The sequence below is a fragment of the Nothobranchius furzeri genome, chromosome 12 (genome assembly GCF_043380555.1).
Source record: "Nothobranchius furzeri strain GRZ-AD chromosome 12, NfurGRZ-RIMD1, whole genome shotgun sequence".
NCBI lineage: Eukaryota > Metazoa > Chordata > Actinopteri > Cyprinodontiformes > Nothobranchiidae > Nothobranchius > Nothobranchius furzeri.
In genome coordinates, this window is record NC_091752.1 from 30,375,447 (window position 1) to 30,403,230 (window position 27,784).

Here is a 27,784-nt window from a genome sequence, read left to right on the forward strand (position 1 = left end):
AGGAAATGACAAGCTTCACAGCATTTGACGAATTAGCTTTTCACTCTCTTGCTGCCATTTCACCTTCACTTTTCTTCCCCCTTTCTTTTTTAAAATCCCGCCTCTTGTTTGTGCGCCCGTTTTCCTCTGGGCCTTCTAAAGCACAGCAAATTCACAGTCGCATCACCTCTGTGTTTAAAAAAAACGCGCTCGTATGCCAGAGGTCGCAGCTGTCTGAGGACAAGCAGTCTTAGAATTTAAAATGTGGCATTAGCCAGCGGGGTATTGCAGAGGAAAACAAAAAGCAGACTTTGTAGCAGATATTAACACTTGTTTTTTTTTCCCTTATGCTGCATCCATGCACATGTTCAAAACCAAAACTGGACTTCTCTCATTCAGGGTATCTGCAGGTTTAAGGGAGCCAAATTTAAGACGTTTAAGACCTTTTTTAAGGCCACTTTGACCAAATTTAAGCCATTTTTAAATTTAAGCTATAATTTCCAGCTATTGCCTGGAGCCGGTGCTAACCACGTCGCGAACGTGGGATTAGCCATCCAGTTACCAATAAACTTGCATTTCCCCATGGTGCAAGCTCCCACTAGCTTAACCAGCTAATGTGCTCATCTAAAAATAGCCCCCTTTCACAACCAACCAATGTGTACGGTTCCGCTTATGCCAATTTCATACACAAATAATTAATGAAGACTAACTACAAATCAGGAAAATTTTATAGAAATAAAAGAATCTTGTTTATTGGGTCTTTGGTAATTTAAGACCTTTGAAAGCTGTATTTAAGGATTATTAGTCATTTTTAAGGACTTTTAAGACCTTAAATTTGGAAAAGCTAATTTAAGTCTTTTTTAAGACTTTTTAAGGACCCGCGGATACCCTGCTCATTTAACAATTTAACATCCCACTGTGAAGATGTTCTGGTTGTGTACTGCATGTTGATCGATTACAAAATGCATTTAGTGCAGAAGCTGTGGTGGCCAAATTAAACACAGCAGTCACAAAAGTGATTTTGCTGATAAACAGTCCCTCAGAATGTTCAGGTTTCTTCATCTGATGCTCAGTGTTGTGACAGAGAACAGAAGCGATGGATTCTTAGGTTTTCTTAATTTATTGAGGGGGGGGGGGGTTAAGTTTCTATGGGAATCTTTGGCTTAAGGACACAAGAGTTACTAAAGAATCAGGACCTTGGCTGACCCACAGTCTTGGAGTGTCACCTGGGTGGGCTCATTCAGGGAGTTGGGTCTGTCGCTGCAGGAACCATCTCGAGTCTCTGATGCTCTGAGAGGCTAACAGTTTAGGATCTTGCACCTGGGGTCTAGTGTTAAAGCAGGGGAGGCCTCTAGATGGAGGTGGCAGCCACATGGTCTGCTTATCAAGTGGCTCTGAGGTGAACCCAGACTGCAGAGAGGCAGAGCCACCAGAACTCCCCGGCTTCAATGCAGAAAGAGCTGTGCACTTGTGAAGGCGAGGAGACTGCAGCATGCCAGGGCAAGTCGACCCAGCAGATCTTGGAGCGAATGACTTCTGCAGCATCGCAGCGGGAGCTTTCCAATCACACTGTTCTGCAGACTGAGCTGCTGACACTGGAACATCTCTGCCAGTTATCCCCCGTGGAGCGCGAAGGCCACACCAGCGCTGATTGGTCCGAGGTAGATCCCTCCGCTTGTCAGAGCCGGACGCTGTGGACACATCTTCTTTAGTAGATTCAAGAGGACAGTCATCATCTAGATGAATTACTTCCATTGATCTAGTCCTTGTGATCTCACTGCGGCCCTCGGTGGGGGGAGTTTTTATTAGTTTTTCCTGGTGGGGGTGCTCGCTGAGATGGGGGTTGAAAGGCTGTAGTATTGGAGGCTGCAGGAAGAAAACAAGATTTTATCAGTGTATAAAAATATCTGAGGACAGGGATTGTTTACAGAGATGATGTGAATATTTCCACAGTGAGAATGAAGCTTTGACTGTCGCTGAACTATTCTCAACACAAACGGTGGGGAAGTTATACCAGCTATCGCGCAGTCTTTCACTAAACACTAAACAAATCACAACCTGCATTTTGTTTGGGAGTTCATATGTGATTCTCTACCGTTTCTTGTTTTTCTTTAGATTCAGGTAGCTAGTAGCTTCCTGCCATCATTCAACAAAACTGCTTGGCTCTTAAAAGGAAATCAACATGGAACAAAAAAAGAGCTTTTCTTTTTATCTGATCACATTTTCAGATATGAGCAACCATCCCCTATTCGCGTGGGTACCATGCCAGAAAAACAAGTTCATGCTTTAAGTAGCTTATGACTCAGAAGATCAATAAAACACCCCATGATGCTTCTAATATTAGCCGCTTGGTTTGATACGGATCTGGAGTCGGAATTGAACTCAGGATATCTGAGACCTGCTCTTTAGGCACCTCTGTACCTTGGCAGGACTTTCAGTATTCAACCCACCTAAAACCATCTCCAGCCACTAATGAGCCTGAACTCCAGTTTGGCACACACACACTCTCTGAGTGGGAAGTAAAAAGGATCTCAGAGGATGTGAATATATAGCCGCGGTCAGGTTGCTGTGTCTGTTTCTGGTCAGTTGTGTGTGTGTGTGTGTGTGTGTGAGCAGAAGTCCAGCTCCACAGCTCCATCTCCTGGTCCCCCGCTGCATTGCATCCATCGATGTGCCTGTTGAGTGTTTTAGTGTTTGTTTTATTTCCAACTCTCTTAAGAATGGATATTTGAGTTGAATCTAACAATATGGCTCATTATGACGTATTTCAATTGGAATGTTAATTAGTTTTTCATGTTCTATTTCTGTCATGTCTTATTATGAAAGGGAAAAGCACTCCATAATGACCTCTGCTTTTTGAAATACAATTCACAATTAACACATGACATCACCGAACAATCTGTGGGACAGAAACTGTGAGTGAAATCTGTAATTAAATATTTTTTCATATTAAGATCTTCCTTTATTCAGAGTAAAACTTTACAAAAATGGGGTTTGAACTCATTTTTAGGTCAGTTGGCTTTATTTTAAAGGCTCTAAATCAACTCCTGGTGGTTCAAAACGCTGCAGCCAGGTTCTTGACACACTAACAGGCGTTCTCACATCACTCCCGTTCTGGAATATCTGCACTGATTACCTGTGAACTCACATGTCAAGATCAAGCTCCTGGTCTTTGTCTTTAGGTTTTGAACGGCTCTGCCCCAGGATATCTTTCTGATTTGATTAATCCCCATGTTCCAAACCGGGCTCTGAGGTCAGCTGACCGTCTGCTGTTCTGTGTACCACCACTGAGATATAAATTGTGGGGTAAGGGGGCTTTTATGTATGCTGCCCCCACTCTCTGGAATGCACTCCCACTCTCAATCAGGCAGGCTCCCTCCCTCTCTCATTTTACATCCGTTTTAAAGATTTATGATATGGCTTTCTCCCATTGTTGATGTATTCTTGTTTTACTGTGTTGTGTTTTATTGTTTTTGCTGTGTTTGACTCATCATGTATTTATCCTTGTACTTGTACAGCACTTTGGTCAGCTGACATGCAGTGTTTTTAAATGTGCTTTATAAATAAATGGTATGGTATGGAAACTTTGCAACATTTTGATATTTTTGAACCACTATATGTTAAAATGACCCTTTACATGGTTAATGAAAGGCCACCCATCCCCTATTGCCCCCTGTGTCCAGAATATTCCACTTGCAACTTCAGAGATGCCAGTCTGGTCTGCAGGACTTTAAAAAATTGAGCTGCAGTCTGGTTCCAGCACGCTTCCTGCATATTTTAGATCATGAACACAGCTGACTTGTTTAATTTAGTGATTAACCGCTCCTGCAGACACTACTGAAGGCTGAGGAGACATTTCAGCTATTAGATTAAGATATTAAAATGACAAACACAGTGAAGTGATGGGTTTTGCTTTTGGTTCCACTAAACGGACACTAGAGGGTGCTAAAAGAAAGCAAAATTGCCGAGTCTCTGTTTAATGTCTAGTAATGATATCAGTTATATGCCACCTTTATTTATGAGGTTTGCAATGGATGCACATTATATTCCTACCTCTCTTGGTTGGGGGAAGCCAGGCTGTGATAGCAACATGACGTGACTAAAAGCTTGCAGCCAGTAATTATTTGCATCTACAGCTGTCTGCTTCAGATACTAATAATTTGCAGCAATCATTCTGAGCTCTTTACAGCACCATCATGGAGTGAATATCCCAGCTACTAATGATAGCTATCGTCCACACAGAAATTCACCAACATGCCAATTTGTGGCACCTGGAAGGTGTCACGGACCACCGTGATCAATCTCATCTCCCCCTTCTATCGCCACGAGAAATGGCAGATGATTAGAAAAATAACACACAAGAAGAAGATGAATATATGGATTGAGAGGTTGTGAGGGGGTTTGCAGGATGATGTTTGATTGCGGCACATGCGGTAGATGAGATTGTCAATAAAATGGCGTACCATTTCAAAGCTAGATTGGATTCAATATGTCAATTGTGGTGAATGGCTTTGTCCAAACACAAACTGTGGATGGGTTGTGAGTGTGTGACTTGTTAAACTTGTAACACACTTTCTCCTCTGCTTTCGATGGAGGAGAAAAGAGGTTAATATGCATCCACATCCGTTGACACAGGTTCAATATTAAATGTCATCCCCTCTGAAAGTTGCAAAGCATTAAAAAGCATGCAGAAGACTTTCACTAAGGTGGAGCAACTTAAAAAAGGCATGGATGGAAAACAGACAAAAGCAAAAACAAAACATTTCTCCTTTTTAAAAAGAAACCAAATAATTCCTTCTCCAAAACCTTATTGTCTAAAAACAAAAACAAAAAATACAGGCCACAACATCCCAGAGAGAAAAACAGAAATTCAAGACTGAAAACCAAAATCACATCATGCAAATCCAAGTAGAAAGGCATGCTTGTGTCATGCCACGTGTCACGCGTCGCTCATGGTAAGGAAAAGGTTACTATACCACGCTCTGTCAGTGAAGTACTGCACTAGCTGCTCCACTCCTTACCAAACGTGTTATGCATCGAGGAGGCAGAAGTAGAGGACACAGAACGGGGCAGATTTTAAACAAACGCATATTCACAAAGACAAGTGGAGGTGACAGGAAGAGTTAAAAACAGGGAGGGTGAGTAAAGTTAGTTTAAGGCAAAATCAAGTAAATAAGTTTAAAGGTTATTAATCTGGGTATATTAAAGCAAAAGAGACACACAAATATTAATCCATCAAACAAACCATTGTAATTTAAACCTTATTAACTATTTTTATCAGTGGCCCTTTGCTGTTGGGGTGCTCAGACACATTATGGAGTTCAGTAAGATCAACATTAGCTCAGTTCATTCTCTAAAAAAGCCACCATTATGAATTTATTTTAGTGGGTTGGAGAGTACTTTCCCCAAACTCTCTATGATCCTTTTTTTTCTTTTTTAATCACAATAAAGTACAATATCGAGTAGCAACAATACGAACATGGATGGAAGGCTTGGCTGTATTTATGTATCTACATTTTTAAAACACACAATAAGAAGCTATTATTTTAATCCCCATTGATATAACGCACCACTTTGGTTTATGATCTCTTCTTTGTTGCTTTCTGTGCTCGACACTCTCACAAATGTGCACTTTTTAAAAAAATCTAGTCACTCATCATTGTTCTACTCTAGATCATCCATACAGAAGCTTTTATGAGAGACTTAACAAAATGAGGCTGTTATGACTACGCTGTCACTGTTTCTGCACTCTTGTCTTTTCAGTGAAGTCACAAGGTTTTACTCTGCAGATGTCACTTTTATATAAAACAGCACGTTTTGGGTAAGTAAACCCATATAGTCAGGAAATATAATCTACATCACAGGTCCTTTTTTTGTAGTGAAGGTACACGGTCCTAACATCACATGTGTAGCTAGCCAGCTAGCAAACGACTAAAATAAAAACAAGATTCTTCACCCAAGGCTTGATTTTCTTATCTGAAGATCTTTATGTGTGTTATCACCATAGCTGCAATATACAGAAAAAGAAAAAGAGTAACTATTACACACATCTTAGCATCATGCTTAGCAATTAGCCTAGCTAAGCATGGGTACACTGCTTTAAGACACTCTCAGGGAGAATGTGATTCAGATGCTGTTGGAGACAAAGTACGCAGATAATGTTTAAGCATGCACGATAGAAGAAATGTAATGTTTGCCACTAAAGACAATTTACTTTTCTGTTTCGGGGGGCACATATATCAATATTGAAAATTAAGAGTTCCCCTGCTTCAGCGGCGTGGAACGGCAGCGGAACGTCGCTACTTCAAATTAGAAACCATTATAGTCTATTGGGGTGATTCAAACCAGTCGTGACACGGACATTTTCTGGCGCGTCCCAGAAGCAGCATTTGCGCAGCTAAAGATTGGCTTCTATTTTTGCTGCAAGCTGGGACACGACAATAACATAGGGCTAGTCAGGAAATCACATACAGTTTCAGTGTAAAACACCTGGTAATTTTCTAAATAAAAGACTGTTGCAGCAATGTTATTTCATATATATGTAGGTTACGTAAATACAAGTGACCAAACAGCTTATTTGCTCCCAGAAGTGCAGCGGTGTGATTTTCATGGCTTTAATCATGGCAGTAGAAAGGAACAATGTGATTTCCTCATTTTTGGTTTAATGGCAGATAAACTCGAGGGATTTTGTGATCTTGCAAGTTAAGCGATGTGCATGGCAGAGAAGCTGCTCAGTGGCTGAGATCCTCCCGGTGTGTTTGGACTGCAGCGAAAGTCACGAGCACACCGTTACGCTGCCGCTCCACTCTGCTGATGCTTCCAGTGTGAAGTAGGGGTTAGGCGATATCGGTACATCGGATATCGGGGGGAAAAGCCAATACTGAGCATCTCTAATTTAAATTTAAGAGTTTCTGAAAAAGAACAGTGTTTGATTAGGTACAACAGGTAAGTGTTCGGCATAATATGAGTGCTTATGGAAAAAAGAAATCTGAAACAACAGAATATTTCCATACAAAGGTACAAAAATGTGTCAAAATATGAAATACTAAATAAACAGACATTAAAAAATAAAAGCCAACAAAAGCCTTTTAATACATTTTTACATTTCTATTTATTTTGCTGCACATCTCTGCATTGTTTTTTTTTTCTAGTTTTATATTTTTATGCTTTTTTAAAAATAAAATTTTTTCACTTAGTGTTTTACATCATTTCACTTTAAATGATAATCATCAGCTTTTGAACACATTGGCTTTTTACAATTAATTTTCTGTCTTTAATTTGTTTTTTTCTTTATTTTTCTGACTCCTCTTTATTATTTGTTAGATTTATTTATTATTGAAGTGGCGATTAAAAAAGAAACCAATAGTAAAAGAAGAAGAAAAACACCCCTTGATCTCTAAAATAGTGGGTAAGCGTGAACACAGTAAACGTTTCAGATCCTTGGGGATGCTTTGTTATGAAAAGATTTTTTTAAAACAAAAGGTTCATAAGATGTTAGTGACTCACTCTGTCTGCGCTGGGGCATGTTGGTACGGCTCGGGAAACCCTGGTGCTGTGACTGCCAGGGGGACAGAAAGGGTGTGGGAAGTGCTCCCTAGGCAAGAAACAACACAAAGAACAAAAGGCATGACATACCCAAACACACACATAACACACACAGAAAATCATGCCCGCGTAGAAATAGTACTTAGCCATGAATGCGTAGTTAATAATGAGTGTTATCAAAACAATAAATGAATAATCAAATGCATCATTTTTGGAACAAAGTTGCCATAAAAATCCTGCCTTACTGGACTTGGAGAAAAAAACTTCACAGATTTGGTTTTTAAAAAGTGCTTCTATTATCATTTATGTATTATCAAAGTTATTTTCAAACCGATTTGTGATGTCACAAGCTGGGAAATTAGAATAGAACCACACCTCATGTGTAAGATGATGCAGCTGGAGGAGCAGCGGCTCTACTCTGAGCCCCTCCCACATTTTGGAGCTTTTTTACTTGAAGCAGCTTATGTGAGGGATGAGTGGGGGGGTCAGCTCCAGTTTTTTTTTTCTAAAAGTGACAAAACCCTGCAACAGCTCATGCTGGAAGGTACTGAAACTTTCAAGAATAAAACTTCTGAAATTGTTTCATGTGAGCGAGATAGTCTGCAAAAAACTTTATAAACATGTTTTGTATTGGCCATAGAACTATTAGACCTCAAAAAATAAAGCAATGATATGTTCCCTTTAAACAAAGGAATGTAAAAAAAGTGTAAAAGTTAAATGATCATTGGTTTCATTTTTTCACAACCAACATGATTATAATGAGCAAGTTCACTGGGAAACCATTTTTCATTTGTTGGTTTTAATTACAATCATTTAGCATGGCAGAATGTGAAAATGGTCTTCGACCCCTATTCCCTGCCTCAGCTGCCAAAAGAAAATAGATGGTGAAACACTCAGATCAGAAAAAGCCAAACAGATAACTGTAAATAAGCATTCATGGACTCATCAATCTTGGCTCATGACCACGGATGGCTGATTTTTGCAGCCAAGACAGAGCAGCGCACATCTCAGCTAGTAGAAGCTAACCTTTAACATTAGCAACTCCATACAAAGCAGAACCCTTTCAGGCTTGTGTTCTTCGTGGAGATAAATCAAACATCAATTTTGCAGAGCAAACTGAGGTAATGAAAGAGTTGTGTTATTGTTAGCCAATCAGAGGGGAGATATCTGAATTTCAGGAATGATAATGAATAAGACTCCAAATCCCTCCGTTTCTTGCACCCACCCCTTCCTTTGGCTATCTTCTACTTCTTGAAACAGGAGTGTGAGAGCTTGTCTCCACAGAGAACCACTCACATGGCATTCATTCACACTAGACCACAGCAAATTTATACCCCTTTTATATAAAAGAGAGAATGACAGCTTTAACCTATGTGTCAATGTGCTGAAGAGTCAGCACACACCAAACTGATAAATCAATGTTAACAAATGTTTCAAATCTCTAAACACTCCTTGGATTAAAGGCCCCTCACTCTCATCTAAGAGGTAAAACAGAGTTTAAACCTGTAAGAGTCAAACAAGATTTTAAAAGCCAAGTGAAAGTTGTTCTGTGTGATCTTACAACCTTTTTATCAAATACCAGTATTTTATTGACATAATGCTGCCCTAGAGCAGTCTCCCTCCCCTGGCTCAGATTCTCTAATCCACCTCACAAAGCTTTATGTGGCAGGCTGTAGCTAATACCCAGGTCTGGTCTCAGTGAATCACTTCAGTGACTTTGGCAATTAAATACTCACCTGTTCAAGAATGTGTGTGTTTGTGAGGGTTTGACACAGAAAATGTGTGTAGAGAGAGATAAGGCATGTGTCTGAGAGGGACACGGCTTCAACCTGAAACTTCCTGCTGATCTGGGAAAATTGAAATCGAAGAGAGTGGCAGATTACAGCCAAACATGAATTCAGCCAATATTAATCTTTTGTTAAAAGCAGGCAAAGGCGCTGTATTTCCTACCAGCTATCGCCCAATTTCTCGTGTTAATGTTGATTTCAAAATAATTTGTAAAGCCCTAGCAAAAAGATTAGAGAAGGTAACCCCTTTCATAATACACCCTGACAAAATGATTTCATTAAGGGTAGAACAGTAGAAACATAGAAACTAGTATATTGTATATAGTATTGCAGTATAGATGCAGAAAAGGCTTTTGATAGAGTTAACTGGAAGTTCTTATTTGCAACTTTCCATACATTTGGTTTTGGGAACTTCTTCATAAACTGGCTACAAACATTATACAATTCACCAACTGCACATGACAGGACAAACGACCAAGTATCAGCTAGCTTCTGTCTTCAGAGGGGGACCAGGCAGGAATGCTCACTCTCCCCCTCACTGTTTGCTACCTTTATCGAACCACTAGCACCAGCAATTAGGCAAACAACAGATATCAAAGGCATAAAGTGTAAAAACATAGAACATAAAATCAGTCTTTACGCAGATGATGTGTTACTTTTTCTCCAGAACACTCAATCCTCTCTCTCTCTCAAGCAATAGAACTGATAAACTCTTTTTCAATAGTTTCAGATTACTCAATAAACTGGTTAAAATCCACAAGTCTACCAATTAATTTCTCTTTTGTCAATTTGCTTAATACACAATTGGAGTCAGGGAATATCGCATACCTGGGAATTAATGTCTCTCCCAAGTTAGCAGATCTAACCAAACTAAACTACATCCCACTTTTGAAGAAAGTGGAAGATGATCTTGCAAGATGGAAATACTTACCAATATGTAAGACAGGAGACATCCACGTAAGGTTGGATCCAGCCCCTCCTGGATGTCTCATGACTTACATATTCTGGAAGTTGTGCAAATGCAGAGATGGGAGTAGATATTCTGCTGGGGTGGGGCTGGGTTGGTGCCCTCAGACTCCGTGGGGCTCTGCGATGCTGCTGCTTTGGGCCCTGGAGAGATGGGCTGGGGTCTCCGTGCCCTGGGGGGCATTTTGGGAACAGAGGTGCCTATTGGGGCTAGTGGGGAATCTGGCTCCCTGGAGGGCTTAGGCCAACCAGCCATTCCTCCCCATCCCCATACATTTTTCTCCTCCTGCTCCCTCACATCATCACACAATCATGCACATAGGACCTTGGGGGGTGGGCAAGTCAGAGGTGCGGGCCGGGTATGGATCCCATTTCCGTATTCCTGTGGCAGCCTGCCCCCCAATTTTATTTGCACATTAAACACTTCCACCAATGACATTCGATGCAAACACACACTTAGGGCCTTGGGAGTGAGAACACTCAACGGCATTTGGCAAGGGGATCTTTCAGCCTCATCCCGAGTGCCGGTGCCCACTTCCAATTTTAAACTGCACTTAGACACAGAGGACTGTGGGGGGAAGTGAGGTTGTGTGGTTGCATCAGCTGGCGTAGGCCAGACGATACCTGCACTGCCCGCTCACCACAGCCATGGAATACACCTCATCAACTCGCACAAACACTGTATTGGAGCAGGCAGAGGGAGACTAGGGGTCTTAGTACACCTCTGTTGTCGTTTGGCTTCCCGGGGCTGGAGGCTAGGTGGGGGAGCTGGCCATCTTGTTGGGATCTGGGGTGGTGGGATGCTTTGCTTAGCGTTAGGCGGGGGTGCCTGCTCATCATCACCCCAGCAGAAAGGGGCAAACTGTGGGAACAGGTGATGGTTGTACCCCTTGTGCAGCAATACCGGAACCAGAGTGAATAGGGTGTGTATGGGGAGCGTCAGTGGGTGTCTAGCGTTCATTTTGTAAGTCTTAGGTTGTATGTGTATGTGTGCGCATGAGGGAGGGAGTGTATGACTGTGTCTGGCTATGGCTGTATATGTCAGGTGGGGTCTTGGACTCCTCCCCTGTCCTGGGAATTTTTGTGCTATGACACATCTTCGCCTATCCTCCCCCTGCCCCATTTGGTGTGAAGTGTGTTGCCTTGGTCTGCCTGAGTGTTCGCAGCTCCCGGGTCAGGGTGGCTTTAAGATTTTTCAATTCAATTTAAGTTTATTTATTTAGCGCCAAATCATGACAAGAGTCGTCTCAAGGCACTTCACATAGTAAACATTCCAGTACAGGTTAATTCATTAAGCCAATTAGAAAAAAAGTTTCCTATAAAAGGAACCCAGCAAATTGCATCAAGTCACTGACTTTACAGCAATCCTCATACTAAGCAAGCATTTAGCAGCAGTGGAGAGGAAAACTCCCTTTTAACAGGAATAAACCTCCGGAGGATCCTGGCTCAGTATAAGCAGCCATCCACCACAACTCACTAGGGATAGAGAAGACAGAGCAGACACATCCACACACCAACCCACATCCAAACATACAACATATATACCAAGTAATGTTTCTATGGCTACATTTTAAGTATCAGGCATGACATTAAAACAGAAGCTCTGATGCTCCACCTGGGAGTAAATCTGTAAGACTTGTCGCCAGCACTCAGACATTAATTCTGTTTGCTTCACAGCCAGACAGGACACGGGGAAAAAAAAAAAGAAACTTACTGCTGATCGCGCTCCACCCACGACCAGCGAGAGCAAATTGATTTAATTACAATAAAAGTTAAACATTCAAGAAGAGTAACATAAACAGGAAACAGAGATACTATATTTGAAAGATGTGAGAGCAGCAAGAGGAAGAGAGGAGATGAAGAGGAGGATGAAGGAGGGTAGCTGTAATTATCCTATCCGTCTGCCACTGATGTAACGCTGCTTATTGTGTTGCCATTGTTTCGCTGCGGCTGCTCATCTGCATGTTTGTTTATTTGGGTTGTACGCAGGGTCGGCTCTCCAGTCCTCAGTCGGCTGAACTCATTGTTCAATGACACTGACTGAGAGTGCTCCACATTCGAGCACAAGAGACGTGCACGGCACATCCCGCTCTCGCACACAGAGCGAGATCACACACAGCCAAACACAAAGCTGTGTCGTTTCCTATTGTGGCAAATCTGAAATTGCAAAAAATAAAATGAAAAAGATCCCGCTCAGGTTTTATTAGCCACAAAAGAAAAGAGAAGGCAGAGAAATAATTTATATTGGTGCGGTTTCCCCAGGGAGCCATTCAACCAAATTATTTTTATACAAGTGACATGTAAGTGGTGTCTAACGTGACACACGGTGTGCAGAAAGATGCAGTGAGTGTGACCAATGCTGTGCATATTCCCAACATAATCGCACAACTCACTCAATATTGTTAGCCTTTCCTTTTGTCCTCGGCATTCTGCTAGACTTTAAATTGCACTGTAAACAGATTACAAACAGGAAACAGCAGTAACTGAAGCATTTGGTTAGAATGAGCTGCCAAATTCTTGCTACAAAAAGTTAGAAAAGATAAGGAGGGACACAGAGGCCCTAAGGAAAATGTACCACAACCTTTTGGTTCTGAAAAAGGAACATCGATAGGAATTAATCACTGGTACAAGGAGAAAAATGTACCAGTTAGCTACAATATAACATGTCAAAACTGCAACGACTGCACCCAACACCCTCTGATGAAGGATCCTTGTAGGAACCCAAAGAGTCTGCTGCTAATTTCCTCTAACCAGACATCTCAAGCTCGTTGTCCATGGCCTAACCCATTATGGAGGACATGGTGTCAAATAGACCACGACATTAGACGGATAGTCATTAAATTGTGGCTGATCATTTAAAGACCTTACAAGAACAATCAGATGCACACAGAAAGCAAATGGCCTCCAGAGGCATATCCAAGGGTCGTGAGTAATACTTATTATTTTATAGTCTTAAGTTAGTCTTAGTTCAAAGCACTATAAGAACTGTGAGATGCAAAGGTTTAATGTCCAATATAACCTTTAACCTTTCAGTAACTGATAAGGCAAATATATCAACTATAAAGTACCAAAAGTGTAATAGCTATTGGCCGTGACACGAAAATTATTCTTGGGTTATCTCTTACGCATAAAAGTCAATAACGCTGCAAAAAGGTGTTTTATAATAGGCATATTATAATATTCTGGGAAAATGTGAAGTAAATACAACCAGCCAGAAATCCTCAGGGGGAAAGAAACGCCTTATTTCCATTTGTACGAATCTGTCTTCTCATTTCCTTCTTTCTTCTCATCAGCATGCTGAGTGCAACCACAAGCTTCAAAACGTAAAACGCAGAATGCGTTTAACGTTTCGACGTGTTATTATGCATCAGGTACTACAGGTCTCTAAGTTGGATGCCCACCACAGAAATGACTCCCGTCAAGTACTGCTCTGCTTTAAAGGTTCCTATAGCGACCTTTTTACCCTATGCTTTCATGACCAGCAAGATTACTATGTATTGTACATCATAATAGTGCTTGTTTTTTTTCTTGTAGTCTTTGTGTAATGGACAGAATAATACACCCACTACAAATACCAAATACTATTTACTGATTCTGTTCATTTGTTTTTCCTTCTTGTTGAAATCTGATACTGACTGCCTTGTGTTTGTGACACACTTGTAGCAGAAAGCTCTAATAAGAGACTGTCAGCTAAGCACCATGCCTGTGGCATTTCCACTTTGGAATCAATAACTGTCTACAACTCGGCATCCTACTGTAGCATGGCACTGCAAACGGAGCAGGAACTCATCCCTTTTACACTCGTTTCTCTTACTCTGTCCCTCTACTTCCTCCCCTCTCACCATCAGCATTACGATCGCAGCCCAGGCTTAATGATATCTGGGAGTTTTGAATGTTTAAGACAGCGTGTCATGCACACAGTAAACTGTACTCCATATGAAAGAGGAAATGCAACAGCTATTAACCCTCTGAGGTCTTTTAGATGTGGTTGACTGATGAGGCACTCAGCTGATCACCACTATGTCTTAGTGTCAATACTGACTGTTAAAATAAGTCTTCTTACATTAGTCTTTTGACAATCCATCAACCTGGGTATGGGTTTCCTCCAAAGAAAAAGTGAGAGTTGTTTTTCTTTGATTTTAGCATGATGTTCTTAATGTTTGGACTTACAGGATGGCTTGGCGGTCTCCAATATGTCTGGGTAGCCTTATCGTGGTGCTGCATCCATTTGTCTGTTGGCCTGTCACTCGGTCGTAGTGAAGCTGGAGCCCTCTGGTGGTGGCACTGACACTTGACCTGCCGTCCTTGATAGGACTGGGGAGAGGGAAAGGAGGGAACGAAGGAGAAAAGGGAGAAAGGATCTTAGGCTTTAGGGGAGTCATTTCCTTCATCATTAGAAGATTTTGACAAAAGTTTAACGTTGAAAAGTATTTAACCTACTAAGGCTGATCAAATCAAGGCCATTAAGAATGTGAGCCATGGCTGACGCTTATCACGCATTTTTTTTTAGCCGTGATGGTTATTTTTAGCAGTTTATTGGAATAAAGAACATATGCTTTTAACATTCAACACATCAGCCTTGAAATAAAATAAACCAGTACTATTTTTCTCATGTTTAAGCTTGGTTCACTTCCCGTGTATCTAGTTTTATAGTCAGTATTATTCAGGTTAAACATTAAGATTTTTTATCATGGTTACATGAACATAAATGCTGATGTTATTATGATAATTAAGCGTTTTTCTATTATTAATCTGTTTTACATCTTTCATTGATAGAAATATCCTTTTAGATCAGCGGTCTGCAACCTTTACAATCCAAAGAGCTGCTTTTCACCTCAGTCACCAGAATAAAAATGTTTTTAGAGCTGCAATGGTTACAGAACCTTTTAAAACTTTTTAGAAATATCTACAAAAGAGGCTCCTAAAGGGCCATTAATAAAAGTTTTCTTTTTTCACAAAATTCAGCTTTTTTCCCTCAAATGAAGGTTAAAAATATTTTATTCCCTCTACCCTAAATATTTACTGTATAAATATACTATTTACTGTATAGATTTGTTGTCACCATTTTCTTTCTTTACTTTTTAGGTTTTAAAATTAAGGGAAAAAAAGAATTTTTTTTTGTAAAAAAGGAGTTGTTGATATTTGCGGAAAACATTCCTGGTACACGAACTGGTATTATTATATGGTGGAAATTCAGTTATTTTATGAAAACTCGATTATGCCTTCACTTTTATTGCAACTATAAGTTAAAAACATTATTACGTATTTTTATTTTTAGCAAAAAAACTATTAAGAGCCATTGTGGAAGGCCCAAAGAACCACTTGTGGTTCCGAGGCCACGTGAAGAAGAAGAAAATATTATTTCTGTAGCACTTCTCAAGATAAAAATCACGAGGCATGTTGCAGACCCCTGCTATGGATGAAAGTTAAAGAAAAAGTATGGCATAACGGAAGGTGTGTGAGAGAATGCTTGTCATTGTAACATTGGTTAGAAAACTGACAAGCTTGGCCGTGACATGTATAAGACATTTAAAGTGACAATGTGTAGTATTTACCATTAGTCTCTGGAAATATCCATCAAAATGTTGTGAATGAATTAAACGATGCCCAGTTGTTCAAACAGATTGGCAGATTCACTACATGTAACCATAAAAATCTGTTCTAAAACACATGGGAGTGGGTCTAAGTCTCTGGGCGACGCCATATTGGATATCATGGTTCCTTCTACGGAAGCCCGTGAGGACAAAACACATTTACTGATTTGTAACAAAAGGTAACAAAACTTTCACCAATAATAAAAGTTGTTGTTTTACACATTTACCTCTTCACTCATTGCCAGTGATGAAAGGGAATCTGACGGGGTTGTTATTTTGCTGGATGTTGCACTCCCAGGGATTTTTGACCCTAATGGCCATCCGTTGGTAAGGTCTTATTTGAACACAAAAATAATGCTTGTTTGTAATAATTTAGGTATGTACTTCGCCAGGGAAGGCAAGGCAAGGCAACTTTATTTGTATAGCATCTTACAAGGGTATAAAATCAACCAAAGTGCTTCACAGACACTAAAAACATTAATTTCCCTCTGGGATTAATAAAGTTTTTTTGAATTGAATTTGAATTGAATTAAAAACAATACACAACATAAAAATGTACAAAAACTAAAGCTTAAGAACTAACACGGAAAAAACACTAAAAAGAGTTGTGCTGGGTTAAAAGCCAAATCATAAAAATAGGTTTTCAAAAGAGATTTAAAACCAGACAGTGAAGAGGTCGACCCATTGCCCAATGGCAGAGCAGTCCAGAGCCTAGGGGCTACAGAAAAAACCCTGTCACCTCTGAGCTTGCATCTTGTTTTAGGGACTTCCAAGAGCATCCTATCACATGACCTCAGACACTGTGCAGGGGAATAAAAAACTGTCATGGTCTGCGTCTGCGTCACCCCTCGTGTGTCTCCTTGTGTTCTCCATCCCTCTCTAGGTTCTCCTTTTGTGTCTCCTAGCGCCCCCAGGTGTCCTTGTTTTGCCTTTTGCCTCATGTGTCTCCTTGTGTTCTCCATTCATCTCTAGGTTCTCCTGTCGTGTATCCTAGTGCCCTCTTGCGTCATTGTCTATGTCTTCTTCATGTGTTCCCATAGCTGCAGCCCCTCTAGTCCCCCCCCCCTCCCCCCCCAGGTATCTCCCTCCAGGTCCTGTGCTCCCCGTGGTCCTCCTTAGTCACGCCCCTGTAGTGTCTCTTTCTGTAGTGTTTTCCTTTAGTTTCAGCTGTTCATTTATTAGTCTCTTTTGGTGTGTTTCTCTCCCCAGATTATTAGTTAATTATTTAGCTTTTAGTGTGTTTCTTTCCCCAGATTGTTAGTTATTTGGCTCTTGTTTCTAGGTTCTGTCTTAGATCATGTTATTTTTCTTCCTCCTCAACTCACTGCCCTCTCCCTGATTAGTAATTGAGTTCACCTGTTCTCTCTCTCCCCACACACCTGCAGTTCATCTCCCTCTCATCCTCCCAGTGTATATAGTCCTGTCTGTGTTGTATGTTTTGTCAGTCCATTGTTTTTCTGTCAGTCTCGTCTCATTTTTGGACCGCTAGTGTTATTAGTGCTTCTTGAGTCTCTAGTGTTTTTCTTGGATCTCTAGTTCAGTTGTTGGACATTTTTGGATTTTGGCTTCCAGCCCTTTGGATTTATTTTTGTTTTGGTTCATCCTAAAATAAAAGGATTTTACTTAATCTCCGCTCCTGCCTCGTGTCGTCCTGGGTTCTGCATTTTGGGTCCTAACCTCCTCCTGGCTCGTGTCGTGACAAAAACCAGAAGCTCAGAGAGATACTCTGGAGCAGGGCCATGCAGAGATTTAAAAGCCCATAAAAGCACCTTGTACTGGATTCTAAAACGAACAGGCAGCCAGTGTAGTGAGGTCAGGACGGGAGTAATATGCTCCATCTTTTTCGTCCCAGTGAGCAGCCGTGCAGCAGCATTCTGCACCAACTGAAGACGTGAGAGGTGGGATTGCGAAACACCAAGGTACAAAAAGTTACAGTAAGCAAGCCTTGATGTAATAAAAGCATGAATTACACAAGGAAAACACACACTGTCACTTTAACAACCTTTTGCATTGCCCGTTTGGATTTAAAATGAGACATTTTAACGGTTGTACGAGGAGATGCTTTTCAGCTTTTAGTTTGTTTTTGAAGATGAATTTTGAATAAACCCACCTTATGTGGACTGTTGACTAAACTGATGTTTATGGAAGCCAGACTAAAAGGACAAAGTCAATGTTCTGTCAAATACTATTACATGATGATTTACATACCTGGGCTGCAACTAACTACTATTTTAATAGTCGACTAGTCACCGACTATTGAAACGATTAGTCGACTAATCAGATAATTATTAAAGTTTTCTTAAATTTAGCATGAGATTACTTTAATTATGTGAAAAATGATAATAAACACAAGAAAGATGGTTCTTCAATGGAAAATGCATATTTTATTGAACTTTGCTGCTGATTCATACTAAAAGTAAATAAAAATGCTCAGTCTAACACCAATTAGGCTCAGTGCCCAGTCAGTACAGACATAAATGCATAAATAAAATTAAAATACTTTTGTCAGACACAGTCAGGCATAACATTAAGTCTCTTTTTTTTTAAGCGAAAATACATTAAAAAAATGTACAATGTACATCTGAAACAAAACGTATTGGCTTCCGTGTTATTTAAATCTTACCGAGGTGAGTCAGACTCTGTTTCATTCAACTGTCCGACGTGCTTTCTCTTTAAGTGTTCATGCATCACCGAGGTGCTGTCCTGATACACAAGGACTGCTTTGCAAACAATGCAGGTAATCTTTTTATTCACCGAATCCAGGCTAGAATGCTCCCAAACTTTTGATGTTTTGGTACGCGTAGCTGCTGTGTTGGACGCCGCCATTTCTGTTAGTTGACGCTCAGCAGTGAAGCTATTGTGCATGTGCGACTCTCGGCAGAGATTGTAATGAAGAGAGATGCCTCACTCGGTTGGAAAAACACGTCTGGCGACGTCGACAATGAAATTCATTGTCGACTATTTCTATTGTCGATATTTGTCGACAACGTCGACGAATCATTGCAGCCCTATTTTATGCTTTGCCTCTGCCTCTTCATCAAGCTTGGAAACCAGATCTCTGTTTGTTTATATGCTGTTCCACCTCTAAAAACACACTGTTATATAAAACAGTCACACACACCTCCTCTCTCTTCCCTTTTCACCTATTATGTTTCATTCAGCCAGCTCTTACTGAGTTCAGTCTTAGAACAGTATCTAACACCTCCTTTTGGTAACCTGACTTTAAGATAGTTTCTAAACCAATTGTGGGGACAGACGCAAAACCCAAAAGACTTTGATTGTCTAATTTGAGATACAACAGGAACCGGCCGTCTTTGCAGGCTCTGAAGCTATTTTGCTGTAATTGCTATTTTCACACAACCGAGAATGTAGGGTTGGTCCTCCCATTAAACCAACTCCCATACCTTTGTGTGTGTGTGTGTGTTAGTCCCCGAGTGCAAAAACATCAGAGCAGGAGAACACATTACAGCTTCAGATTTCCTCTCCGTCTGGATTTCCACAAGAAAATTTAGCACAGAGTCAGAGGAGTCAATTTTATTTTCTTCCTTCTTCACTTTCACTCTTGCAGTCTCTACACTCATTAAAGCCAGCTACAGATCTGAAAACAAATCCAGTTTTTTATTATTATCATTATTATTATTATTATTATTATTATTATTATTATTATTATTATTATTATTATCATTATTATTATTATTATTATTATTATTATTATTATTGTTGTTGTTATTATTCTGTTTGCTTGTAGGGCGTTAAGTGCGCTGCAATAATGTATCATGTGATGGACCAGCTGTGGGTGGGTGTTAATTCTAATTGGACAGATAGCATGTCGTGGATACGCTGGTGGGCAGGCATTGCTCTGACATTTTGGTATTTCTCAGTATGGAAGGGATTTGAATAATGTCAGCTAGACATGATTTTTGGGCTAACAAGGGAGCACTAATGAACGTTAGAGCGGAGACTCAGACGGTCAGAATCAAAGAGAAAGAATGTTGGGGTAACCGTGCATGTAGGAGTAAAGCACAAAGCCCATCAGATGAGTTTCTACAACAAACAGCATCACAGGTTGTGTTTTTGTACCATTAGGAAGCTAAATAGCTGTTACAATCCCACCCTCTTGGTTTTTTTATACCTTATTTGTGGAACATATAATAAATTAGTCACCGCAGCAGATAATAGAAAGTACTAGCTGTGTCCAGACACGCTCACCAGAAACACTTCTGTAAAAGGAGTGGTGATCAAGGATGTGAACCACTGAATGACAAACTAAATTTGAAGGCTACATGAAAGCACAGGATGCGTATTGATATTCCACATGTTCCACTGACATTCAAAATCAAATCATTTATTTTTGATCATTTACATTTTTCCATTTAGTTTAAATGGCAGTCGTCTCTTTCATCTATGCCTCATACAGAAAGTTTCTGAAACATGGGAAATAAGTGCACATTATCATAAAGACAACTCTATATTTCTGTCTTTGGCACAGCTTGTTTTATATTTCAGAACCGTGAAAAAAAATTCTCACAAAGTAACATTAAATTTAAAAAAAGCAACTAGTGACATTTTTCTCATACTTTCTGCTATCATTGAGTAAAATATTGTGAAGATTATTATTCTAATAAAGTGACCCACATTGTAGTCATTAAAGACCGTGTATGAAATATTAAAATGATGGAGGAAATATTTTTATGTTTGCTGTATTGGAGTCTATGGTTTTTGAGCACATTGATTGTTCATGACTGGAAGTGTTTTATTAATTATTATTAATTATTTTCACTTGTTGCTTGTTGTTATGGATCACAAATTTGGTAAAACATTTGGCATTTTAGGTTAATAAATCATATTTCAACCATTTATTTTGTTTTTCCATATACAGTAAGTGTTTCAGTTATTCCAGAGATGTCATCATTAAAGGAGATATATTATGACTTTTTTGGTCGACACAAAACATGATTATGAAGTTTTTTGCAGTAAATCTCTCTCACGATAAGTAATTTCAGCAGTTTTATTCTTGACATTTTCAGTACTTTCCAGAAAGAGCCTTTTCAGGGCTCTGTCCCCTTAAGAAAATAAGCACTGGCCGTGCCCACCAAAGGCTAAAGCGGCAAATGACTTGAGTGCACACCCCATAACCAGATGGTTACAGGCTCGTCCTTGGCCAAAATTGCTTGCTGCTGGTGGTGGTCGGAGGGAGTGACGCCAGTATTTTGCAGCCTTGTTTATGTCAGCCACTGCCAACAGTTGTGATGTAAAGTGCCTCGGGGATTGTAGAACTATAGAAGGTGCTAATACAGACAATTTACTCAGGCTGCTATAAGCTGAGAAGCTCTGATATATGGGAGGGGCTCAGGGAAGATTCTATTCTATCTTGAAACATTTCTAAAACCAGTGACAGAAAAGTATGGACAGAATTTATTTCATGTTTGGAATGCTTATAGAGGCAGTAGAGACCCACAAGGCAGCACAAAAGGAAGTCCCAAGATGAAAGTATAGTATATTACTGGAGTTTGATGGGTTCTTAAGACGTATATCTATTTTTGATAGCTACAGATTCAAGTTTTCAGCTTTTTGCATGTACCGGTCTGGATCATACTGACTCACCATGTGTTCCCGCTGATGCTGTTGTAGCTGTTGACACTGTAATGTGAGCTGAGCGATAGTCTTGTCTCGGCTCCTCAACTCCTCTCTGAGTACTTGTACTTCCTTAATCAGTACCTCCATCTGCATGCACAAACATACAGTTGGTTGCACTAATAGGAGACAACCTCAGGTAGGTGAAACACTGTATTGTTTTCATGTATACACCTTATAGCCAAGAACATTGTGAATCCAGAGGAAAGTTCCTCACCTGTGAAACAGTGGTGATGTCCTCAGCCTGCTCTGAAACATCTGCTGGAGAGTCTGTTTCCTCAAGCTTGAAACGTAAACACACACACACACACACACACACACACACACACACACACACACACACACACACACACACACACACACACACACACGGGGCATACAAACAGAATCAGAGTACAAAGTGAGCAGGATAAACTGCCTCAGGCATGCCTCAAAAGCAATATTTCACTTTGGTAGAAGAATTTTTCTCCTTCGCACAGAAACCCTGGTGACCCTGAACGGCCCGCCACCAGTACTACATACCGGAGGCAAAGCATGAGATTAAGAATTCAGTTTATTTATTTTACTTAATTCAAAACTGTCCCAATTTTGGTGTGCTTAAATAATTGCAGCACTACTTAAAACTGTATTTCCTTACAGATTTCCATCCTTCTGGAATTGTATTTTAATTCAAAATTTTGCCAGTTGTTGAATGTAGACAACTGATTGATCAAAAACAAATTAAAAACATATGAATAACACCAAATCATGTGACCTGTAGCAACACATGTCGGCTGTGTTTGGTCAAACCCTAAACGCATTGCTTGACATGCCTGGAAGTGTTACATTTTTTACATTCTGTCACTCTGTTCACAGGAATTGGTAGTTCAACTCATTAAAATTACACTGAAATACTAAGATACTGCAAAAATATATTTAAAAAATGTAAAAAAATAAATGGACTATGTAGACTGGTGTGGAACTGTTTAACATTAGATTCCTTGAGTTTATTTTCTATTAAAAATAATTGAGTTATTATGGCCCAAATATCTTTATGTAGACATAGATATAGATATAGATTGCTCAGTGAAGGTCTCAGACAATAGCAAACAGATGAGGAGACGCTGGAAATACCATTGTGGAAGGACAAACGCCTACATGGAATGTACCACCGACGAATAACTGAAGTGGCGGATATCAAGAAATCCTACCAATGGCTAGAAAGAGCTGGTCTGAAGGACAGCACAGAGACACTCATCATGGCTGCACAGGAACAGGCCCTGAACACCACAGCAACAGAGGCTAAGATCTACCACACCAGACAAGACCCAAGGTGTAGGCTATGCAAAGAGGCCCCTGAGACAATCCACCACATAACTGCAGTTTGTAAGATGCTGGAAGGGAAAACCTACATGGAACACCACAACCAACTGGCTAGCACCGTGTACAGGAACACCTGTGCAGAGTATGGACTGGAAGCCCCAAGGTCAAAGCGAGTAACACCCTCTAAAGTGGTTGAGCACAAGAGAGCCAAGCTCCTGTGGGACTTTCTGAACCAACTGGACATTGTAGTGGTGGACAAACAACAGAGGGCAGCCATTGTGGTTGATGTGGCAATATCAAGGGATGCAGCATCAGGAAAAAGGAATGTGAGAAACTAGAGAAGTACCAGGGCCTCAAAGAAGAACTTAAGAAAGCCTGAGGAGTGAAGACATCGGTGGTGCCCATAGTCATCGGGGCACTCGCGGCAGTAACCCCCAAACTGAAGGAGTGGCTAAAGCAGATCCCAGTAAAACCATCAGACATCTCAGTCCAGGAAAGTGCAGTTCTAGGAACAACTAAGATTCTGAGCAGAACTCTTAAGCTCCCAGGTCTCTGGTAGATGACCCAAGCTTGGAAGAACGAGACCACCCGCGGAGGGTGACAGAGCAATGGAGGGTAAGTTAATAAAGATAGTTTGCATTCACATCTTGACATAATTGAGTCTAACCTCTAGTAACGATTTGAGTCTGAGCAGCTGATTCTTGAGAAAGCTGCAGTCCTGAGTCATGTGTTCGAGTGTGAGTTTGTCCAGCGTTGGTCTGTAGCCCCACTGCCTGCCCTCAGAATGGTTATACCGCGAAGACATCCTCGGGCCCCTGAAGCCATCATAATTCTGGAAGACTTGAGCCCTGAGAAGAAAAAAAAAAGCGTTTTAATGCTCTGGTTTAATTGTTATCAGGTGTTTTTTAGCCAGTTTTCTAACCAACCTGCCATCACTGTAGAGGTGATCTGGACCACTCCACCGATGTTGTTTATGTCTCTGCCCCTGTCGACTGGCTTGTTTGGGACGCTCAATGCAGGACATTCTGTCAAAGTCTATAATAAGAGAATTAAAAGCAGCAGTGAGACGAAGTAAACATGTCCACAGAAACCGACACTCTAAGCAAAATGAATTAAAAAGCAAATTATTTGAATTTTATAACATCAATTTCTTATTTTTGGCAGGAAATAAGAAGTTAAAAGTAAGAGCATCACTTTTTTTTAAACTTTTTTTAGTTAGTTATATGTTACTATATAACTGCAGAGTAAACATGAACCCATACATATAATGAATATAATGAATTAACTTGCTTTCAAAGGCTCAAAACTATTTTTCATCCCATTGTGCTTCTTTAACCCTCTCAGGCTCAAAATAAGTTTTGATAAAAGGAAAAACAACTAAGCCCTTCAGGGGGTACTTCTGAGTTAAATAATGCTCATGAAATACGTATGTGGAGTAACCAGGTAGGTAGGTTTTAATGTTGCAAATCTGCAACGCCTGCCTCCAGAGGGTTAAACTGTCACCAACGAAAGAAAATCTTCTCTCACACTCTTGACAGGCCATTTCATTTCCAAGAAGCTACTGTAAAAGGACAGAGTATTTAACAACACTCAGTAGAATTCAGCTGTGAAGTCAACCGTGACTACGACGTCTCTGACAACTAACAGAGCGTGATCTCTAAGAAATCCTAACAACTCAAGTTTTTAAATGGCAGACACTCAGATACTGAAAGAAAGCATTAAAAGTAGATAACAGGTATTAAAAAAAGGCTTCATCCAGTCACTTCAGCAGAGTTGTTTTGAATACTTTACCCAGGGAGTCACCACGCGACACAGGAGCAGACAATGTTCACGATCTGTTTTGCATACGGAGCTGTTACGTTCCTGGAAACTTTAGTGACCCCAATGAGTTTTTTTTAGCTTAGAAAATCTAAAAAAAAAGTCAAACAAACTGAATATATTCCAACTGAATAAGTCCAGAAATGTAGATGAAGTCAAACTTGTTGAGTGTGGAGGGAAATGACTCCTTGTCTTGTCAGCTGATGACTTGTTAAAGGGCCAAGGAAGAAGTCAGCCCAGCTCGCCTGCCCTGTCTGTGTTGACAGCCTTGTTTTTCTGGGAACTCCCTAGGAACTGGAGCTGGTGGGAGAGAGAGAGAGGACTGTGGTGGTGCTGGGGAAGAAGAGAGTGAGGTGACTGGTTGGCGTCCAAGCTAGCACGTAACCGGCATGGAGACAGAGTTTGTGGCCTCTCCCCCTTTACGGGAGGTGACAGCTGGATAAAAACACAACACGAGTACTCCTCAGCCTTCCTCTCTCCTCTCCCTCTTCGTGCTTTATTTCTTTAGGAGAATTTTTTTTCCTTTTGCTGCATCTCTTGGCCTCCACCATGGTCTGGACTCTGTTCATTTCTCTCTTGAACTCTACCCATGACGTAGGGAGCTATAAATATGGCTGCTACCCGAAAAGGGGCAGGAAGGGACGACGCTGTAATTCACATTCCTTTAGAGTGAACACCCCACCACCACCACCCCTCTCACCGTCTCTTTTTCTCAGAAACAGGAAGCTCACTGTTTACAGACATTGCACTTTAATTTCTAGGTTAATTAAATACAGCCGGATTCTCAGCAGGACGTTTAATTCACTTTAGTGTAAGTTTTTATGCTGGACTTCCAAAATACCAATAAAACACAAGTTATAAACACACCTAAGGGAACATTTAACACTAAGTTCTCACTTTTGGACTTTAAACTCTAATCTGAAGTAGAATCATAAGTGAAACAAATGTGATCTCGTAAAAAGATGAGGGTTCTGTTCGGATCAATGGAATATTAGGGTTTTGTGAAGCATGCTTCTATTTCGAACCATGAAAAAAGAGGCTTGTTTCATATCGGACCATACCATGCCAGTTTATGACCCATTAAAAAACAGGAGCTGGCCAAAGCGCCTCCCAAACAACAACATAAAAATAGAGATAAAACAATCAGTTAAAGCAGATAAAAACAGCAGTCAAAGCCCAAATAATTAAAGTAAAAAGTTAAAAAAAAGGAGTCACTATCTAAAAGCCAAATCATAGAAGTGTGTCTAAAACCATGACTTGAAGACAAAGGATGATTGTCTGTTGAATTGTGATTGCCAGAGAAAAGGAGCAACATACATGAAGGCCCGCTCCCCCCTTGCCTTGGTGTTCATAGTGGGGGTGCAAAGTAGCAGGCGGTCAGCTGACCATAGCAAGCGCACAGGCACATAGGGCATGAGGTCTAACAAATATGAAGATGCCAGACTGTTCAATGTGTTATAAACTTTTTTTTTTCAATTCAATTCAAGTTTATTTATATAGCACCAAATCACGACAAAAGTCGTCTCAAGGCACTTCACATAGTAAACATTCCAGTACAGGTCAGTTCATTAAGCCAATCAGAAAAAAGTTTCCTATATAAGGAACCCAGCAAATTGACTTGATGCAATCCTCATACTAACCCCTTCTTTCCACCGGAGCTGCCAGCAGCACGTTACTGCAGCAGCACGTCTCGCTCGCGTAAGCTGCTGCTTGGCCCTTCCCACGAGGCGCGAAGCAGCAGGGGAGCAGCTGTCACCGACAGAGCACGAAGTAACTTTGTCAGTGAACACGACAACAAGCAGGAGAAAACTACAACATGGCTCCAAAAGGTTTGTGTTTTATGATCTGTCCGTTTTATAATCGCCAATACGGACCTGAAAAACAAAGGAGACCGCTAGCTAGGTGATAACTTCTCACGGGGCCGCATATTTAGTAACCTTTTTTAAAAGTAAAGCAACCGGAAGGCAGTACGTTTCTTTATTCTGAAAATCTCGGGAGCTTCGCTCCATTTCCGCGTCCGATTTCCTGTCTTTGTCATGACTCGAGGGAGATGTTTAACCCAAGACATGCAGAATAAACACAACTTCAATGGTGAGTAAAGAAAAATCTTTTTATTTTAGAACAGGAACAAAAGGGGCACTGGAAGGTCCAGTGAGGGTGTGCCGTTCGGCTTAAGTCAATTTAATAGTCCCAGATATGCGGAAAGGGTGTCAGCCTAGGTGAGCGTAGGTGGTGGCACAGCGGGCTGAGGTGGATGAGGCAGCGGAGATTAAACGAGCAGGTGTGGAAGAGGATGGGACGTGGTTCTGGAACTCCGGGGTTCGAGTGGCGAGTAGTGTGTAGAGTTGAGTATCCTGAACAGAACAAACAAACAGGCTTCAGAGGAAAATCCAAAAACATAATCCAGATAAAAGTCCAGGGTTCAGAGCCAAAAAATCCAATATCTAATTCTAACAAGCAAACGAGCAAACAAAGTCGAGAGGCTGGGGCTACCTAACAGGTGCAATCATCCGGCGTAGTGTGGTGTCTCCATTCTCCCTTTATACCCGACCTCCAGATTGGAGATTCGGCACACCTGCAGCTCCCTCCGCTCCTCACCTGTGGAAAATTTCCTCAGAGATGGTTATTGTGGAAAGAATGCTCACCTCAGCTCAGGAACATGACAGTCTTTCCTTCCCCAAAAATGTCGAACTTGACCCGTTTCAGAGGCGTTGCACGTAGAGAATAGAACCGGCGCGTAAGGGCCGCGACATGCTGCTCCTGAGACGCGGCCGACTCGCGCTGCTGACAGCTGCTGACGGCTCCGGTGGAAAAGGTTCTGTTGACCACAGCGGTTCCTATCAGCAGCTATGACGTGCTGCTGCAGTAACGTGCTGCTGACGGCTCCCGTGGAAAGAAGGGGTAAGCAAGCATGCAGCAACTGTGGAGAGGAAAACTCCCTTTTAACAGGAAGAAACCTCCAGAGGATCTGGCTCAGTATAAGCAGCCATCCGCCACGACTCACTGGGGATTGAGAAGACAGAGCATGCGCGCGCACGCACACACACACAAGGGCCCGACCGATATGCTTTTTTGGGGACCGATACGATACCGATATAAAACTTTTAACAGAGCTTAAACCCTTCATTCTCTGCCTATTTGATGCAAACTTATTTCTCT

At 40.9% G+C, this 27,784-nt stretch overlaps 1 protein-coding gene across 5 annotated transcripts in view; it reads right to left on the bottom strand.

The window, feature by feature from the left end:
* Nucleotides 1–872: 872 nt before the first annotated feature.
* The window catches only part of ccser2a (coiled-coil serine-rich protein 2a), an 85,088-nt gene continuing 58,176 nt past the window's right edge, over nt 873–27,784 (bottom strand). For 4 of the 5 annotated variants that reach the window (XM_015944771.3, XM_070542526.1, XM_054750299.2 and 1 more), the window contains exons 5-11: nt 23,734–23,842; nt 23,475–23,655; nt 21,723–21,788; nt 21,476–21,595; nt 14,448–14,591; nt 7,486–7,573; nt 1,532–1,845 (exon numbers count right to left, since the gene is read on the bottom strand). In XM_015944771.3, coding sequence (XP_015800257.3) covers nt 1,754–1,845; nt 7,486–7,573; nt 14,448–14,591; nt 21,476–21,595; nt 21,723–21,788; nt 23,475–23,655; nt 23,734–23,842 — 800 coding nt within the window. In that variant the 3' untranslated portion in view covers nt 1,532–1,753. Of the gene's footprint in view, nt 1,846–7,485; nt 7,574–14,447; nt 14,592–21,475; nt 21,596–21,722; nt 21,789–23,474; nt 23,656–23,733; nt 23,843–27,784 lie in introns of all 5 variants that reach the window. The other variant, XM_070542527.1, reaches the window with a different exon arrangement.